Genomic DNA, 18193 nt, shown 5'->3' on the forward strand with positions numbered 1-18193 from the left:
ATTCCTATTATGTTCAAGGAACTATAACACGCTGGGAAAAAGGGACAGTCCCTGCCTCCAAGGACCACACAATATAATCTTAGCTGCAGACTGCAGATCCCATTCACACTGAGTTTTTGGTAAATGGCACATGCTGAAGTTGTGCAAAGCAGTGACCCTAAATATAATGAGGGAGGCACGCAAGTATATAAGGCTAAGTACAACATGATTAAAATATACCATAGCTTTGTGGTTAAGAACATGAACCCCAGACTAAGAATACCTGATTTCAAATCCTCAGGCAAGTTATTTAACCATATCGCACCTGCTTCTTCATTTCTAAAATGGGAAAAATAGCAATGCCTACTACCTCATAGGGCTTCTGCCAGATTGAATGAGTTACCACACATAGAGCACTTACAACAGTGCCCATAATTGTTAGCATTATCTTATCATTAAATGTAATAATAGAGAAATGTGTTGATTGTTACAAGAGCATAAAGGATTGGTACCTGACCAATTTGGGACAGAGCAGGGGTTGGGGGACCAATACGAGGTATGTTCCCAAAGGTATCCTAGTGGAACTGACTCTTCACCATATAAGTCTTTAGATATACTAAGGTTACAAAGCTTCTGCAAGTTATTTTTGTATCCTTTTCACCAAAGTTTTTAGTAACAAGCTACATGAAACCCTTGGTCAAGTTCTCCTTCACAGATCTAATTATCTATCCTGATTCCATATGAACACTCTGACCCTAAAATTATTTTTGACCATGTTTTCCTTTCATGAGAAAAAGATAGAAATAAATGGTGTCTGTTAACTGCTCTTTATGAGTCACACCATAAGCACATTTCTTATAAAGGTACATTTCACATTACTCAACTAATGAAATAGGAAGTGCTAGCCCATTCCTATGAACAATGTAAATTCAAACATGTGCCAACTTTAGACTTAATAATGCAGCTAAAAAACAGAGGGATCTACATATTAAAGTCACATCAAATTAAGTGCAATAATTTAGTTTTGAAGGGCTGCCATTGCTGCCCATAATTTTTATCCTGAGGGTTTTAAGAGGGACACAAGAAAGCCTCCCCATCTGAAGCCAATGCTCAGATGAGGGCAAACCTTGTCTACTCCCCAAAAAGTTGAGAGGTCCAGTTCTACTTGGATAAATGGAAAAAGAAAGAAATACCACAGACAGAAATCTAATACTAACATGATAACAACTGAATGGTCTTTAATACTATCTTTAGTCAAGAATAATAATAATAAAGCAGCAGAAAAACCTTCTCCCTGGTATCTAGGCATCCTGAAATTTCTGCCTCTTTCCTTATTTTTTGAGAACCAAGTTAGGGATTGCCTGGAAAAAGGAATAATCCTCAATTTAAGAGGCGCCACACATTTAGTCTGCTGCTATAAATTTCCCAAAAAATGAACTAGTTTTTCTGAGTTAATTAGTATTGTTATTTCTTTCACAACTGATGTATCATTTAAAAATAAAATACCTAGAAAGCCCCATTTAGAGAAGTATTTCAGATGTGTATGTATTATCAATAAATGTTTCAAGAGGACAGGTAATAACGCTGGTCTCATATAACATGTAACCGTGGTCTTTTCCACAGCCATATTTAATCTGTAGCTTTGTGCCAACAGAGCAAAGCAGCCCATACTTTTTTTTACACCTTCCTGAATATCTGTTTAGCTGATTTAGCAGCAACTACTCAAACAAGAGTGATTTCCAGAGTTCTGGAAGATAGACCTTGCTTATTGAGAACGCAGAATTTCTCAGGAGATAGCAGAGTGATGTGGGTAAGTAGAAAGATGATCAAACTACTCTGAGAAAGCATCCTTCATTCTTTTTTTTTTTTTTTGGCAGCTGACCAGTACAGGGATCCAAACCTTTGACCCTGGTGTTATAATACTGCACTCTAACCAACTGAGGTAATCAGTCTTTAACTGACATAAGTTGGTATTCGACACCTCACTAAATTAAATGAGTTAATGGTAAAATCCTTTTAAAGACATCCCCTTTAAAAATCTTAGTTCCCATTTTTTAAGTAAATTTTTCTCAAAAAAAACTTAAGTATCAATAATATTAACAATTACCTGATCTCCACACACTGATCTTGGACAGCAGCCAAAAGCTTCCCATTGCTTTCATGTAGGAAAAAGAGAAAAAAAATCTATGAATATTTGTGGCATTCTTTAACACAGATGAAATTATTTTAAGAAGTTAAAATCATTTTTAAATTTTTTCACTTGCTTTAATTATCCATCTTCCACCTTACAATTAGGTACGTATATAGGTATAAAAGCATATAAAATGATTCAATACAGCATAAATTAACACTTTTTAATAATATTAATCATATGTGACAAAGAGAATTCACATACAATAAAAATCAAGACTGAAAGCCATAAGGACCCTAAAATTAAGGTCCATAATGAAGTTTAAAAGTTAAATCATACAGGCAGGGGCAAGCTGGCAAGATGGCAGCAGCTGGAGTGGCCATCTGAGGTGGGCGGCTTCAGCCCTGCTGCTCCGAAGCCGGTGCCTGCCCATCAGGGAGCTCTCAGCTCTGGCCCAGCTCTATCACAAGAAGGTTGTCAATCGTTATGAAAATCCTAAGAATGTGGGGTCCCTTGACAAGACATCTACAAATGTCAGAACTGGACTGGTGGGAGCTTCAGCATGTGGTGATGTAATGAAGTTACGGATTCAAGGGGATGAAAAGGGATGAAAAGGGGAAGATTGTGGATGCCAGGTTTAAAACATTTGGCTGTGGCTCTGCAATTGCCTCCAGCTCATTAGCCATGGAATGGGTGAAAGGGAAGACGGTTGAGGAAGCCTTGACCGTCAAAAACACAGATATTGCCAAAGAGCTCTGCCTCCCTCCTGTGAAACTGCACTGCTCCATGCTGGCTAAAGATGTAATCAAGGCCACCCCGGATGATTACAAACTGAAACAAGAACCCAAGAAAGGAGAGGTGGAGAAGAAGTGAGCCTTTGGTGAAGCCTCCAGTCACATCATCTGTTTGCCCACCTGTCATGCAGTCACCTTAGATATTCAGAAGCCCCTCGCACTGCATAGAAAAGCTACGAGTATTTGAAGAGAACAGTATTTGCTGTTCACATTGTGACTCTAATGCAAGCAAAATACAAAGTTTAATTGTTCTGAATCCTGTGGTTTCTTTCAGCTCACTTTTATTGCCTTAACCTAGTTAATGTATATTTTGATTGTGTATATGGCTTCAGAACTTAAATTAATAATGAAGTCTCAAGTATTGACAGCTTGTGAAGTGCATAAATATCTAATTTTACCAGAATTGATTTTGGGGAAGAATACTAGTAGAAGGCCTTGGTCTTATTATTTGATAGAAAGTTATTGTACATAAAACAGATATGCATATATATATTTTTTATATATATTTGTATAAATACATTATATACTTATATATTTATAATATATATATTATGATAAATAAAAGAATGTAAGACAAAAAAAAAAAAAGCTAATCCAGATAGAAAAACATTATTTGAATTTTACATATTCTTACCTTGCAAGTGCCAAGTGCCAGTTTATCTGTTTATTAACCAAGCGAACAAGTCCATCAGGGAGCAAAAATGGTACAGGGCTGAAACCACAACACATTAGCTAGCTTAAAATCTAATCATGAAAACCACATATAAGTAAGTATTATAAATAGCACATACAGAGAGAGACAAGGATTTTTTTCCATTAGAAAACAAAATCTGAATATTAGTAAATCCAAAACCAAAAGTTACTACTTTGATATCTGAAATTTGACCATATACATTTCTCTATTTCCAGGAAAACATGGAGTTATATTCAAAGTTATAAACTGTATGTCCTTTCCAGGAAAAAGATATATGGGATACCAGTAACAGAGCAGAGTGAGCTTACAGCCCCCTCCCCGCCCCCGCTATAACCACCTACAAATTGTGGCTCAAATCTAACCAACACAAATTCTAGAAAAGAATTAAACTCACAAGAAAGAAAGAGAAATTTACAAGTACTAGAAATGAAAAGGTAATTGAAAGCTATAATTGGGGCCAACCCCGTGGCGCACTCGGGAGAGTGCGGCGCTGGGAGCGCCGCAGCGCTCCCGCCGTGGGTTCAGATCCTATATAGGGATGGCTGGTGTGCTCACTGGCTGAGCGTGGTGCGGCCGGTCACAAAAAAAAGACAAAAAAAAAAAAAAAAAGCTATAATTGAGTACAGGAAAAAGTGAGACAAGAACCCAAAACAGGACTTAAACCCAGGATAGGAAACGAGTTGTTGGGCTACAGAGAGGACAGAAGTTGGAAGTGAGAATTCTGCAAAAAACAGGATGTTCAAATGACTGCACCATCAATGAAAGAACGAGAAACATCTCCCTGTGGGCACAGGGACACTGTAAGAACTCTCACCTCTGCCTGGACCACTGGTCTGTGGGGGATGGGAATAAAATCTCCTATGAAAAATCAAAAACCCCAGCCTGCATTATATACAAGAACGGACTGCAATTTCACTCATGTGATGCAAAAATCCCCAAGCATAAGTTCACAATAAAACGAATCACAAAAGACATAAGGAAACTACCCACATGAGTGAGAGAGTAAACACAACAAGTTAGAAGAGTAAGACCTGAAGAACGCAAGAAAATAGGTGGAAAAGAATAAAGAAAACATTCTATGAAAGAAAAGCAGGAAAAAGAAAAAAAGAACATTCTGGAAATCAGAAAATACAAAATAGGATGAAAAATATGAGTAGTATACATTTGGTATATTTATGTTTTTTTCTGGCAGCTGGCCAGTACAGGGATCAAATCCTGGATGTTGGTGTTAACAGCACGACTATGCTCATTTTTTAAAATACAAAATATTAATATTGAGATAGTTAGAGAAATATTATAATAAAGATATGAAACATGCATGTGAATACCATCTACATGAGGATTATAATTTCCTCTGGAAGGGAAGGGAGAGGAAAAAGATGGGGGAGACGACTTGAGATGCAACATTTTGCATAAAAAAGGAGAAAGAGCTTTCTGAAGTAAATATGGCAAAATAGCAACAGCTTCAATTCAGATGTAGATATATGTTATATACGGATTTATTATATTTGTCTATAATTCTCAGTATGTTTATAATATTTCATAATTAAGAAAACAAAGTTGATTTAAAAAAAGAAAAGATAGATGAAACAAATATTGGCCACAAAACCTTTAGGTTTAATTACCATAAATTCAAAAGCACAAATTGAACTGTGATGTTTTTGAAAGTAACATATCATCAGGAAGATTAAAAATAATCACCTCACATGTGATGCATTCACAACATGTACAATGATCAATATGGCCAACTGAAAGAAAAAGACTTCTCAGGAGAAAGGGGGACAGAAAGATACTACCAGTGCTTGACCTTAAGGTGCTCACACATAGGACAAGACTTGTATGAGAGTTCATTCTTTTTGAGTCCTGCTTGCCAATAGATAACAAAAAGGACTGTCAAGCAGCAGCCTGAACAGACATATTTTCTGCCCATCCTCACCAAGGGTGATCAGGACTAGCAAGCTGTGGCCTAGTGAACTCAGGAAAGCAGCCTACCTCTTATACCCCCCTTCCCTTCACCCACCCTCTCTCCTCACTCCTCTCTCTACCATATAACACCCGAGACCCCCCAAATACAGAAAAAACTAAGAAATTTAAAGATATATACAGATGCTCCTTGACTCAAGATGAGGTTATGTCCCAATAAACCCATGAAATATCAAAAATATCATAAGTTGAGAATGCACTGAATACTCGGATAAACCCACGGTAAGGTTAAAAACTCAGTCAAACCACCACAAGTCAGGGGCCGTCTATATGTATATGTACATATGTACACACACAGAGACTGAAAGCAGAAAAACATTGGAACAAGTCTTGGAGAAAAGCCAAAGGTCTCTTTTATAGAACTATGTTATCTCTGGAGCTTTTAAGATTAGATGTCCTCATGGAAAAAGCAATCTGTAGTAAATAATTCTATAAAACAATTCCTATACATGTATTTAAAAGCTGAACCATATTCTTTGTCAGAATAATTATTTCTCTGTTCTTTCTGAAGCTGAAAATTAGCACCATGCCTAAGGACATACTTAACACTCAAAGAATAAAAAAGTACACAATAGCTAAAACCTAAAGAACCTTCTCTGATGCACAGAAATTGAACATTGACCACTAGAAAGTTGAGGTAACAACAAGGCAAAAATGCTTTTTAAAAGATATGCAAGCTACAGAATGTGGGCATTCAAGATAAGGCTGAGAACGCTCATAAGGGGAAGCAAAAGTCATTATGAGATATTATTAATAATGACTAAAGGAACAGAAATTATCCTAAGTCTACCAAGATATCTTCTCATGTTATGCCAAAATGTTTGACAGGTCTACTTTATAACTAGGTTCACCTGAACTTCAGCATCTATATCATGATCTGGGACCCAATTATGAAAACTTAAATCACAAATAAAATAGTATTCTTTGTATTTGATGTTCATACTGTTTCTCTGAAGAACTGAAGACTCACCTGTACCAAAGGTATTGGTGTAAAAATAAGAAACGATCTGTAATGAAAAGAAACAGCAAGTCAAAGATAAATCAGTTGTCCTTTAAGAAACATTTTCAAGTTAGATTTATAGACAAGAAATCTAAACTATACTGCAGACTGAGTCAAACAAAACAGAATAAAATGAAACATGGAGAACGCAACTTTTAAAAAGAGAGTATAAACATAACCTAATATACACAATAACTTTTACAAGGTTATGTGTTTACATTGAATTACAAGTTTGAGTGTTACTCAAAACACTGAAGTATTCCCTAACTGTACAATATGTAAAAGTGGTTTGAAATGCTAAATTAATCTAAGAAGCTTTAATGAAACTATGCATTAGGAATCACAGTAATTACCCTTTAAAACCAAATTATTTGTACAAAAATTAAAACAAGATACCATTTTATACTTTGTATCAAAGATTTAAAAAATAATAAAAATACCTAAAAGGGAAGTCCACAGAAAACTAAATCTCTAACATATTATTAAAAAATGCTTTATATGATCCTATTCAAAATGTTTATGTGTGTACCTGTGTATGCAGTTAGATGTATATTAACGGAAAAATGTCTGAAGGATAATACATTATCTCTGGGTGGTAAAATGAGAAAAAAATTATTTATTCCAATTTGTGGTTGTCTAAATTTTCTATAATGAATTTGTATTACTATGTACATTTTCTAAATTTTCAAAATTTCAAGTATTTGTGATAATAAAAACTGAATGTGTTAATTTTGAGTATTTAGCACCTTTGAAACTGAATCTTCTCTTTATAAGGAACTCAAATTCACCAGTATAATAAGGATAGATTTTGGAGCCAGAAAGACATGCAGTCAAATTCCAAATGAATGACCTGGGGCAAGTTTCCCCATCTAATGACATAAAGTAATAGCACCTACTGTGCTGGTCTGGTAAAATCATTTGATTGATTAATTTAGTAAAGCTCTCATAGCACCAGCTCAATTAAGCTAGTGCTCAATCCTTTCTCAGACACTCGCTAGCTCATATGTAAAGTCTGTCAGGAGTTAAGTGAATGCTCTGGTCAATCAAATTTGTAATTTTAATATCTCTAACCAGATATATCTAAGCATAACGTAAACCACTTAAAATGGTCTCTCTTTTCACCTTCAATATCCATAGATTCTCTGAGACTCATACTGGGTTTGATGTTCTTCACTCCTTGTATACCATTCATAATGGCTAAACCCAGGCTACACTTTTATCTCTAAGCTGAATTAAAAATGTGAGAATATACATATACATACATACATACATACATACATACATGTGTGTATACATAAATATATACACTATAAAATGAAACTCAGATAATATGTATGCTACTCACTTTCATCAGGCACACATCAGAAGTCTAAAGAACACATTTTAAAAGCCCTAAACTTTCTAAAATATCTGTTACTGATGAAATGGAAAACAATATCTGTTAACTATATCATTATGTGTAGAAAAATAAATAAGCTACATTTACCTTTAATTGCTTTTGTGACGATAAAGGATGCACCATGTTTTCGGTTGCCTCTAGGCTACAATTTAAAACAAAAACCTTAAATTTCAGAATTTTCTACTAATACTTATACAAAAGGTAAACTTATACTTCTTTACTAATACTCACAGTATGAGGTACAAAGTACCAGTATTTAAAAACTACTTATAGATTGAAACAAAAAAAAAGTAGAATCGGGGCCGGGGACAGTGGGAATAAACGTGAACATGGCAGAGTTATAGGCACATGTCAGGATAAACCTTGCAGGGGAGGACAAGGATTGAGCCTGGAAACTGCTTCCATATCAAAATACTAATCCAAAGACAAGAGAAGTCAAGAGCAAAGACCATACTGGTTGCCAGTTCAGCACAATCTATTCAGGCAACTGGAGAGACCTAAAAATGTTTTGTTCACAGGAAAAGTGATCATATGAATTAATAAATTAATATCTTGAGGCAAATTAATTGGCTATCTGTTGTATATCTATATGGACAATGCTACTAACAAAAGACACACCGATATGTAATTATCTATATTAAATAATTCTATTCTGTGAGTATAGGCTCGACACTTACTGTGTGTAGGTTAAAAAACACTAGGCACTACGTGTAATGAGTAAGATGCACTAAAGTGCTGTAAAGGAAAGTACAATAGAAATGTAGAAAGTGCAGATACCGCTTAAAAAGCACAGAAAAGTTATTTCACTCAACAAACATGAATTGGTTGTCCAATTCACTTTGGCACTGGGGGGAACATAAAAATGAATCAGATGTAGCTACCCTCCATAAGTTTATAATCACTTCTGAAATCAATAGAATGTAGAAGTCAACAGAACCCCTGGAAAAAGGTAAAATGATATGAGGTATGCTATGCTGTGCTTATTTTTTTGGAAAAAATTTATAATGTTAAGCACTGTGAAACATTATTGCAATTGACCAGTGAGTGTTCAGGAGTGGAAACTTATCCAACCAAAGGCAGTAGCAACAGCTTCTTAGCTGCATAACTCACAAAATATTCACTGTTTAAGACAAACAGAAATTAAGCAAATACTTGAAAAACAATAATGTATGCAGATCTCTGCCCGCCTACAAAATACAGTATTCAAGACATGCAAAAATTGCAGTTGAAAGGAGATTATAAAGGAAAAAGTACAAATCTTTTAGGAAAGTGATCTGGAGAATAAGTTTCTCCAGTAAAGAAACACTCAGAAAAGATGTTGCAAAAGAGAATGCATGTGGGCTGGACTCCATAATCTTTAAAAATGTCATCTTCGATCTTGCTGCTTCCTCTGAATCTGAAACAGTGAGTGGCACATTAGGCACTCAGTAAATATCTACTGAATAAACGCGGATCTTTGGTTCCTATTATTATCCCTATACCTTGGGAGGCCTTCTCTAGGAAACAACTGATAACACCAGGGACCATTTCATAAGTTATCAACCCCTATAACCCCATCCCTAGGAGAAATCTCAATCCCGGTCAGTAGTTCCTTACCCTTCCTTACTCTTCATTCCCATGGCATTTTGCTTACAGCGCTACAATAGCACATACTACTCTAGGTTATGAGAAACATTTACAAGGTTGTCTCCCCTCTAAACTGGAAACTCAATGAAAGCTTATTCGTCTCTGAATCCCCAGAACCTAGAACAATATTTGGGACATGAAAACACACACACACACACACACACTCTAAATGCTTGAAGAGACACACACACACACACACACACACACACACACATACACACACACTAAATGCTTGAAGACACACACACACACATACACACACACTAAATGCTTGAAGAAACACACACACAATTATTAAATGCTTGAAGAGACACACACACACACACACATTTGGGACATGAAGACACACACACAAAAAAAATTATTAAATGCTTGTTGATTGAAACGCATACGAATTGGCCTAATTCAGTCCCAAGGAGAGGTAAGGGCTAAGATCGCGCGCTCCACGGTAGCCTGCCAGATGCAGAGAAGACTATAGGGTCTCGGGAAATGCTCCCACCCCAGATGAGTGCCAGCCCAGCCCAGCCCAGCCTTCGCCAGACCGCGGGAAAGACCCTGCAGCCCAGCGCTGTGCCCTCCCCTCCAAGTCCGAGGAGTGAGGCTGACAGAGAGAGAAGCTACCTGGCCCAGAGCACGAAGTTCCGGCCCCCGACAACCGAATTCTGAGCCTAAGAGGAATCTCAGGGACATTACCCACCCCACCCCGACCTCTGGTAGGAGCCCCAGACCCCCGCTAGCCCAAGGTGCCGTTGCCAGGGCGACCGCACAAGCTGCCGAGGCCCGCACCCCCGCCCACCGCCTCCACTCCGCTACGTGGCTCCTGCTACGTGGCTCTGCCCGCGAAACGCCGCGCAAATCTGCCTGCAGCCGTACAGTGCCCTGGATCACCTGTACTTCTGTCTCCGGTGGCCACTCGGTGTTGACCAACAAGTCATAGAGAATTGTCTCCTCCTCGCCCTCCGCAGTGCCTGGACTCAAAGCCGGGCCCGTCTCGGGGGCCGCCATCTTCGCCCGGGACTGAGCCGTGAGGCAGCGCCACTACGGCATCCCGCACTGGACAAGCTTCCCTGGTCGCGGCCGCTTTTGATTCGCTGGGAAAGGAGACGTGTGAACCGACTGAAAAAAGGAAATGCTAGGTTAACGCTTCATGAGTAGGAAGGACACTGACTATTCCCTGTCTGGAGTACGACTTGGGTCCTGGTCCCGTCCTGGTGCCTTCCTTGTTAATTAGCTTGCGTAAGGTCAGCCCAATCTCTGACGCTTTCTTATCCAATCAGCTCCTATAAAACAGAAACGATAAAGTACCTTCCAGATGTATTCTTTGCCTACTACCTAGAGTTCAAATAACGGTTTGTAAATAAACACCAAAAAGCTATCCAGGCCAACAGATCAAGTCAATGAAAGGTATCAGAGGAGGGATGCTGAAAGAATTCACAAAAGGGGATTAAGTCCAGAGGGTCTGCAGGGAATTCCTGGAGAAAGTAGAGCTTATCCTGGGTCTTCAACAATAGGTAGAATTTGAATCCAATGGAGAAGGTTTGGGGAGAGCATTTCAAGTAGTGGGAAATGGGGTGAGCAAAGACAGAGGCAGAAATATACGTTGAGAGAGCAGGCAGGCTGGATAGGACCCGAGTTGAAAAGGGTGTGGGAAGGAATGAAATTAAAATAATAGATTAAGGACCTGCATGAAGGGAGCTAAAAGGCCAAGCTCGTTTGTTCATTCATTTGTTCACTCATCCATTCAACAAGTGCCTCTCTGTGGAGAGCTCTGTACTATAAGCAGAACCTATTGTAACCAGAATAAGTACACAGTGTACAAAATATTAGCACTGTATCACATCCAAAAGAAACACAAGTAGAGAAGATCTCTTGAAGGAATTATGTTACATAGTATCCTTCAAGATGCATTAGGCAGTGATGCAATTAAAAGCCTCTGCCGGGAAGCCTCTAACTCCTGTTTCTCTAAAAGTTAAAAGACCTCAAAGCCCTACATCATCTACCACTTATCTTCAGTTACACTAGCCTTGCTGTTTCTGAACACACCAGACACATTTCCACTTCAGGGACTCTGCAAAGGCTGTTCCCTCTGCTTGGAAGATTTTCTACCAGATGTTTGCCTGGCTCTACCTCTATCTTTTTCAAGTTTTTGATCGAATATCACCTTCTCTCTGAAACCTACCCTGACGGCTCATTTTTAAATTTGCAACCACCTTTCCCCAACTCCAGCTCTCTATAGCTGCTCTATTTTTTTCCCATAACATTTGTCATCATCTAAAATGCTATACAATTGGCCGGTTAGTTCAGTCGGTTACACTGTGGTGCTTATAACACCACGGTCCGAGGTTTGATCACTGTACTGGCCAGCAAAAAAAAAAAAAAAAAAAAAAGATAAAATGTTATATAATTTATTTTTATTATGTTTGTTCCTTGTCTGTCCACATTCACTAAAAGGTAAGCTCTTCTGGGGTAGAGTGCTCTGTCTGTATACAAAAAGATGCTGTATACATCCCTGCTATATACTCAGAGTTTATAACAATGAACAGAACAGAGTAAAAATTTATAGTACGAAGTTACTTCAAAAAGCTTGTGGAAAGATTCATATCATCTTTCAATTCTATTTTTCCATGAACTTTTTGAAGTACCCTCATGTTTGTTGAATAAATGAAAGACTTTGCAAAAAGCATCTTTTACACATTGTCTCCCCAAAGTATTTCTCTGCATTCATAGTTGTGCCTTTTTGAAAAATCAAATCCCCACCTGTGAACTCCAGACATCTCCTCTTCCCACCCCACTTGGGACTGACAAGCTGCACACCTGCAGGGAGCTCTGCCCACGTTGCATGCTGTAGACTATGAAGAGGTGGGAACACCATCCACATGGAATATGGTGTGTGGGAGGGTGGCTGGAGTTCTACAGTGCCTCACTACAGCCTCCACTCATTTCTGCACATCAAGTTTCTTTGGCTCCTTTTTCACCTTCCCTATCTCTCCCTTTCTTAGACACTGGGATTGCTTTGTTTTATCCATTCTCTCCACCACCTCCACCTGATCAGCACGACCACAGCCAGGAGGTAGCTGGTCAAGCTGGCAAAGGATGCTTTCTTCTTAGCTGGTATGTGAAGGGAGCCATTGCAAATAAATCACTAAGAAGTTTTTTCTTTTACCATTACCACTCTATGTTAATTGCTTTATCTGTCCTCACCCTTACCCCATTTACCATACTTTGTACAATAGAACAGGAAACATAAAGCCATACCTGGCTGACTGGGAGTTTCCATTTTGAAGAAAAAACAACTGAAGTTTCTCAGGATGAAACTACACTATTTGGATAGTGAGTGTACTGTTAACTTGCAGCAATTCCTAGGAAGAAAATTCTACTACCAGAGATGCTCTGAGCAGATGGGCAGGTTGTTAAGCCTTCTTCACCGCTACTTAAAATCCAGAAGAGTTCCTGGAAGGGGAAAAATGTGAGACGACCAATAAAAGAGAAGCAGGTGGGATTAAGAATGTTTGTGTTGTAAGAACAGCTCCAAATGTCGAATATCAAGCACTGGGGTGGGGAGGAAAGGCAGAGAAGTGATGAACGTTCAACTGAGTCAAAGGAACAGAAAAAGTTTGGACAGGTTGGGTGCCTGCAACCAAACTGCTGCCTGGTCTTACCTACAGTGACTCGACTCATGTAGATAATTGTCCAAACTGGAACACTTCCAAGAATGAAAGAGATGATTTTAATAATGAGACTGGACAACATGTGTAAAACAGGGAAAACTAAAATGATGGTCACACTCATCTTAAACAGAAGAGTGGTGGATTTAATGAAGAAACCTTGTGCATTTCATAAGAACAACATTTTCACAAGGAAATCTCTTCTCTTCGTAATCATTCTCTCTTTATCCCTTGTGCTTGCAGTGACAGCTATCATTTTTATCTGTCCAGGCCTTTTGCTTCACTTGAAGACTGTTCCATCTGCTCTTTCTTCACTCAAATGTTGTAATTCTAGTGGGATCAACAATTCCCAAACTCTGCCTGTTTGACCCAAAGAACCCCATTCCCATGACTTTAGGCTTTGGGTTGAGATTAATTCCATGAGTTTTGTTTGTTTGTTTGTTTGTTTGTTTTTTAAGATGGAAGTGGAGGAAAATGCTCCTTGCCTTTTGGGTTCCACAGAGTTTGAAGAATTCAAATCGGGAGATGTCAGCAGCCATCTTATTCACTATATAAAGAAAGTCTGTGTGGTGAGAGAATAAAACCAATGCATTGAGAAAAACAGAGGCAAGAGAGAGGTAAAGACTTTCTTTCATATAATCATGCATGAAACAAGTGACACCTGTGTGCCTCCGCCTTCCCAGGTAGGTGATCCAGTGCGTTTCCTTTTATTCTTAAGCTAGTTCGAGGGGGTTTCTATGCATCAAAACTACTCATCTTGACATTTCTACCAGCAGATTTTACAGATTTACCTAATTTAGAGTCTCTATGTAGTGTTTGTAATGTTTATGAATTGGCAGATTGGAGTTGTTAGTAATAATACATTAATAGTATTAATGGCTTACAGAGCTCTTCCGTCCTCACAGCTACTGCTGAGATGGACGGACAGAATCTCGGGAGAGAGATTCAGATCACCATTTCATGGATAAGGAAACTGAAGCTTAGAGAAATCCAAGATCACAACGGAGCCAAAATTCAAACATGGTTTTTATCCTTTGCTCTTTTCTTCACACTACAGCATGTCAGCCAGAATTGTATGGTAAAGGATGATTAAATAATACAGATGGAGTACATAGATGGTTGTAAGTGGAAATGAACGTTTGTGGATGACCAGAATACCAACATGTGGAATTGGGGCAACTTATTCTGCCAGGGGTAAATTAAATATGAGGGTATTTCCACAGGTTCATGGAAAAGGGAATCAAAAGATAAAACAAATCTTTACATTAGTTGTTTGAAGACCCCTCATATTAACTATAAGAGTTAGGTTGCCATGTATTGTTATGGTCATCTAATCTACTTAATGTAGCTAAAAGTCCGTCTCTGGTTTGAAGATATTTTAAGTAATGAATAGATCATTCTAAAAAGAAAATTATGTTTTCTAAATAACCAATGTAAATGGTAACTCTGTGAAATGCTTAAGGAAATAAGAATGAAATAAAAATTGAGACAATTTCAAAATTGGTATCATCATCATAGCTACATTTTGTGTACCTACTCTGCTCTAAGCATTGTGCCAGGTACTTTATTATACCTTACCTCTGCTTCTCTATACAATGCTGTAAGAAAAGGGTCAATATCAATATCTATATCTCTTTGAGTGCTATGGGTTAAATGTGACCCCCAAAAGTTTGTGTATTGGAAACCTGACCCCCATTGTAACAGTGTGGGAAATCTAATTATGGTATTTGAAAGGTGGGGCCTTAAAGAGGTGATTAGATTGTGAGGACTGTGCCCTCATGAATGGATTGATCCATTCATGGAGTAATGGATGTGGTTCTGATGGCCTTAACAGAAGAGCAAATGAGCCAGTTAGCTCTCTTGCTCAGCCCATTCTCGCCATGTCAACATCCACCAGCAAGGCCCTCACCAGATACACCACCTGGACCGTGGACTTCCCAGCCTCTAAAACTGTGAGAAATAAATTTCATTTATTTGTAAATTTCCCAGTTTCAGGTTTTCTATTGTAAGCAACATTGAGGCTCTAAATCATTGTGACCCAACCAAGGTCACATGCTGATAATGGTGTAGCCAGAATTGAAACACAGGTTTTGTCTAATGTTCTAATTATGAATATAGAAGGTATATTCCCTTTATAAAGAGTAGTAATCCTATGTTTTTATAAGCCTTTGATGAGGAGAAGGAAAAAAATAGAAATTTTTTTCCATTTCTTCCTATCCTAACAGCATGTTAAATATGCCTCAGCTGAACTAAAATATAATCCTCATTCACTTTACTGAGGGTGATAGACATTTCTACCTTAGAATTAGAAAAAAAATTCTTAACAATATCTCACATAAAGGAGTAATTTTTCTCCTTTTAATTCTTCAATGTAGAACTATCATTAATTGATAGATTCATTTTGTACAAGCTCACCTTTTTAGCTCCAATCAGCTAAAGAACCTATTAAGCTAAGAGCCATTAATGATTCAGCATTTAACACTTTTATGCTTCTGCATGTTAGAGACCAAAGAAATTAGTTCATCATATGAAGTTGCTTCTATTTTAAATTTCAAATGGCGCAATAAAATTGAATTTGGGGATTTAAATGCTATATGTTATACGTGTCATACATTTATATTTGATTGAATGATGCACTAGCTATTTATGAAGAGTATAAATTTTAATCATAATAGTAAAATAATATTGGGAGCAATTCTAGAAATTCTCTTTCTTCCAGAAAGCCTGGAAAATCCCAGTCAATCTTTCTATAAATATTTTAAGATTCCCATAATATCTCTTGGCAGCCAAAATAGATGTCATAAAGGTCATGAATGGTTTTAGCTAAGAAGGAATTGCCAGCCCCTTACATAAAGCTCATTTGATCTCATTTGCTACACAATTCAAACAGGCCATTTTTCCCCCATTTTCCTTACTCAGAAAGTATGTGGAACACCAAACTGGGGAAGAGGCCCTGCCAGAAGCACATACAGTGACACAAGCAAAACTCAACAGCAAGTGCCAGAGGTAAGCAAATAAATTAGTAAAAATGCATTGGTAAATTAATCAAGTATTGACTTATAAGTGAGAATAGCTTTTTTGTTTTATTTTGCTTAAAAACAAAAGTAGATAATCTATAACATACTTTGAAGTGCATCAGAAAATAGGTGGACTAATGGATAGGTCAAAGGATGAATAAAGGGGAAGGTATATGACAAAGCAAGTATGGTGAAATATTAGGGATAGAATCTCAGTGGTGGATACATGAGTGTTCACAGTAAAATTCTTTCAACTTTGCTATATGTGAAAACTTTCATAATAAAATATTAGGAAAAAGGTAAGTCTACAATTTTAGACAGCACAAACAAGGGATAGAAAGAAAGAAATACAACACTTCCAAAACAGAATGGAATAAAGAAGATACCTATGAATTTGAGACAGGGAAGGACAGAGTAAATAAGAAAAATCCTCATGTAAACCAGAATAAAGAGAAAATTCTCCACTTGGAATAAGATGGTACAATAATCATTAAGCTAACACAATGCTCACATAGGTATGCACATGTACACTGCCCCCCCCCCCACATACCTCTCTTTCAACCTCACCTCACCTTATAGAGAATAATTTCAGAGGTTTGAAATATAATTTCTTCCCTGCTCCCTTCATTTGTTTTACTCACAGAAAATTCTCAGTCATTACATCATCAAATATTGCCGGTACATCATTCTCTTTAGACATGTGATGGACTGTTTTGTCCTCCATATGTCACTACTTCCCTCTCACACTTTTTATCTATTTGTCTTTCTGTTTTATATTCAATGTAATTTCTTTAGAGCTTTCTTCCAGTTCACAAAATCTCTTTTTAGCTTTGTTGATGTCTAATCTTTCTATCAAGTTTATAATATCAATTATTACATATGTATTGCTTTTATTTCTAGAAGTGGTAGGGGGGGAGAGATCACCTCCAACTCTCTACCTCCCCTTAGTTCTTATGTGGGCTCCCCAGCTGGATCTAGGAACCAGATTGACATAAGGCATATGAACAAGAGAAAGCATACAAGTTATATTGGTTTTACGTATACATGAGGATCTTCATAAGAGACTGAAGTTCGAACAAGTGGCCAAACCAAGATGCTTTTATACTTTTTAGACAAAAAGGAATAAATTTGTGAAGAAATGACAGGACAAAAAGGCTGTGGCAAGGAACAGGAAATTCTAGGGGAGTCATTCAGAGGTATATGGGGGTATGTAAAGCTAATGGAAGATAATGGTTACGTCAGGAAATTTATTTATTCAGGCCCATCACAACCCCAATTCCCAGTCTCTGGTGATAAGGCTATTTTCTTGTCCTGGTACTGGGAGAGCACCCCTCCCTCAGGCTTGCTGCATGTAGGAAAAGACGGGCCAGCTAGCCTTTTCTGAAACTATAATTTTTCCAATGTTTCCAGCTCAAAATCTTGCATATTTCGGCATGTCCTTCACTCCCTCAAAGTTCTTTTCTTAAAAAAATCAATTATGCTGGTTGTTTTATTACTTTCTTCTTGTTTATGTTTCAAGTCCTACTTTTAGAAACACATCAAACATAATTTATATTCTTTACCTGATATTTCTAATACCGAAAGTCTTTGACGTATTTTTTTTCCTGCTGACTCTTACTCATGTTGGCTTCTTTCTCTATGTTGTATGTATGTGTGTGCGTGTGTGTGTCTCATTGTTTCTTCATATGCTTTGGAATCCAATCTATGAGGATTCTTTGTGGTCTGGGTTGGAGGGTGCCTTCCCCCAGGAAGACTTGCCTTCACTTCTGCAAGGCACCTATGAGACTTGGGTCCACTTTAAATTAAGACTCTGAGTTATTTCAGATGATACAAATGTGTAAATTTAGGCCCCAAACTTACAAGAAGGTGATTAACAACAAAAAAAATCTGCTCTAACCAGATCAC

At 37.7% G+C, this 18193-nt stretch overlaps 1 protein-coding gene and 1 pseudogene across 2 annotated transcripts in view; one reads left to right on the forward strand and one right to left on the reverse strand.

Annotated features, from left to right (window-relative positions):
- NBAS (NBAS subunit of NRZ tethering complex) overlaps nucleotides 1-10611 on the reverse strand; it is a 361846-nt gene extending 351235 nt beyond the window's left edge. For both annotated transcript variants that reach the window (XM_063078155.1, XM_063078154.1), the window contains exons 1-5: nucleotides 10495-10611; nucleotides 8068-8122; nucleotides 6552-6588; nucleotides 3539-3616; nucleotides 2087-2134 (exon numbers count right to left, since the gene is read on the reverse strand). In XM_063078155.1, coding sequence (XP_062934225.1) covers nucleotides 2087-2134; nucleotides 3539-3616; nucleotides 6552-6588; nucleotides 8068-8122; nucleotides 10495-10611 — 335 coding nt within the window. The remainder of the gene's footprint in view (nucleotides 1-2086; nucleotides 2135-3538; nucleotides 3617-6551; nucleotides 6589-8067; nucleotides 8123-10494) is intronic.
- LOC134363194 (iron-sulfur cluster assembly enzyme ISCU-like) lies at nucleotides 2166-2983 on the forward strand (annotated as a pseudogene).
- Nucleotides 10612-18193: the final 7582 nt, after the last annotated feature.

The sequence above is a fragment of the Cynocephalus volans genome, chromosome 14, assembly GCF_027409185.1.
Source record: "Cynocephalus volans isolate mCynVol1 chromosome 14, mCynVol1.pri, whole genome shotgun sequence".
Classification (NCBI taxonomy): domain Eukaryota; kingdom Metazoa; phylum Chordata; class Mammalia; order Dermoptera; family Cynocephalidae; genus Cynocephalus; species Cynocephalus volans.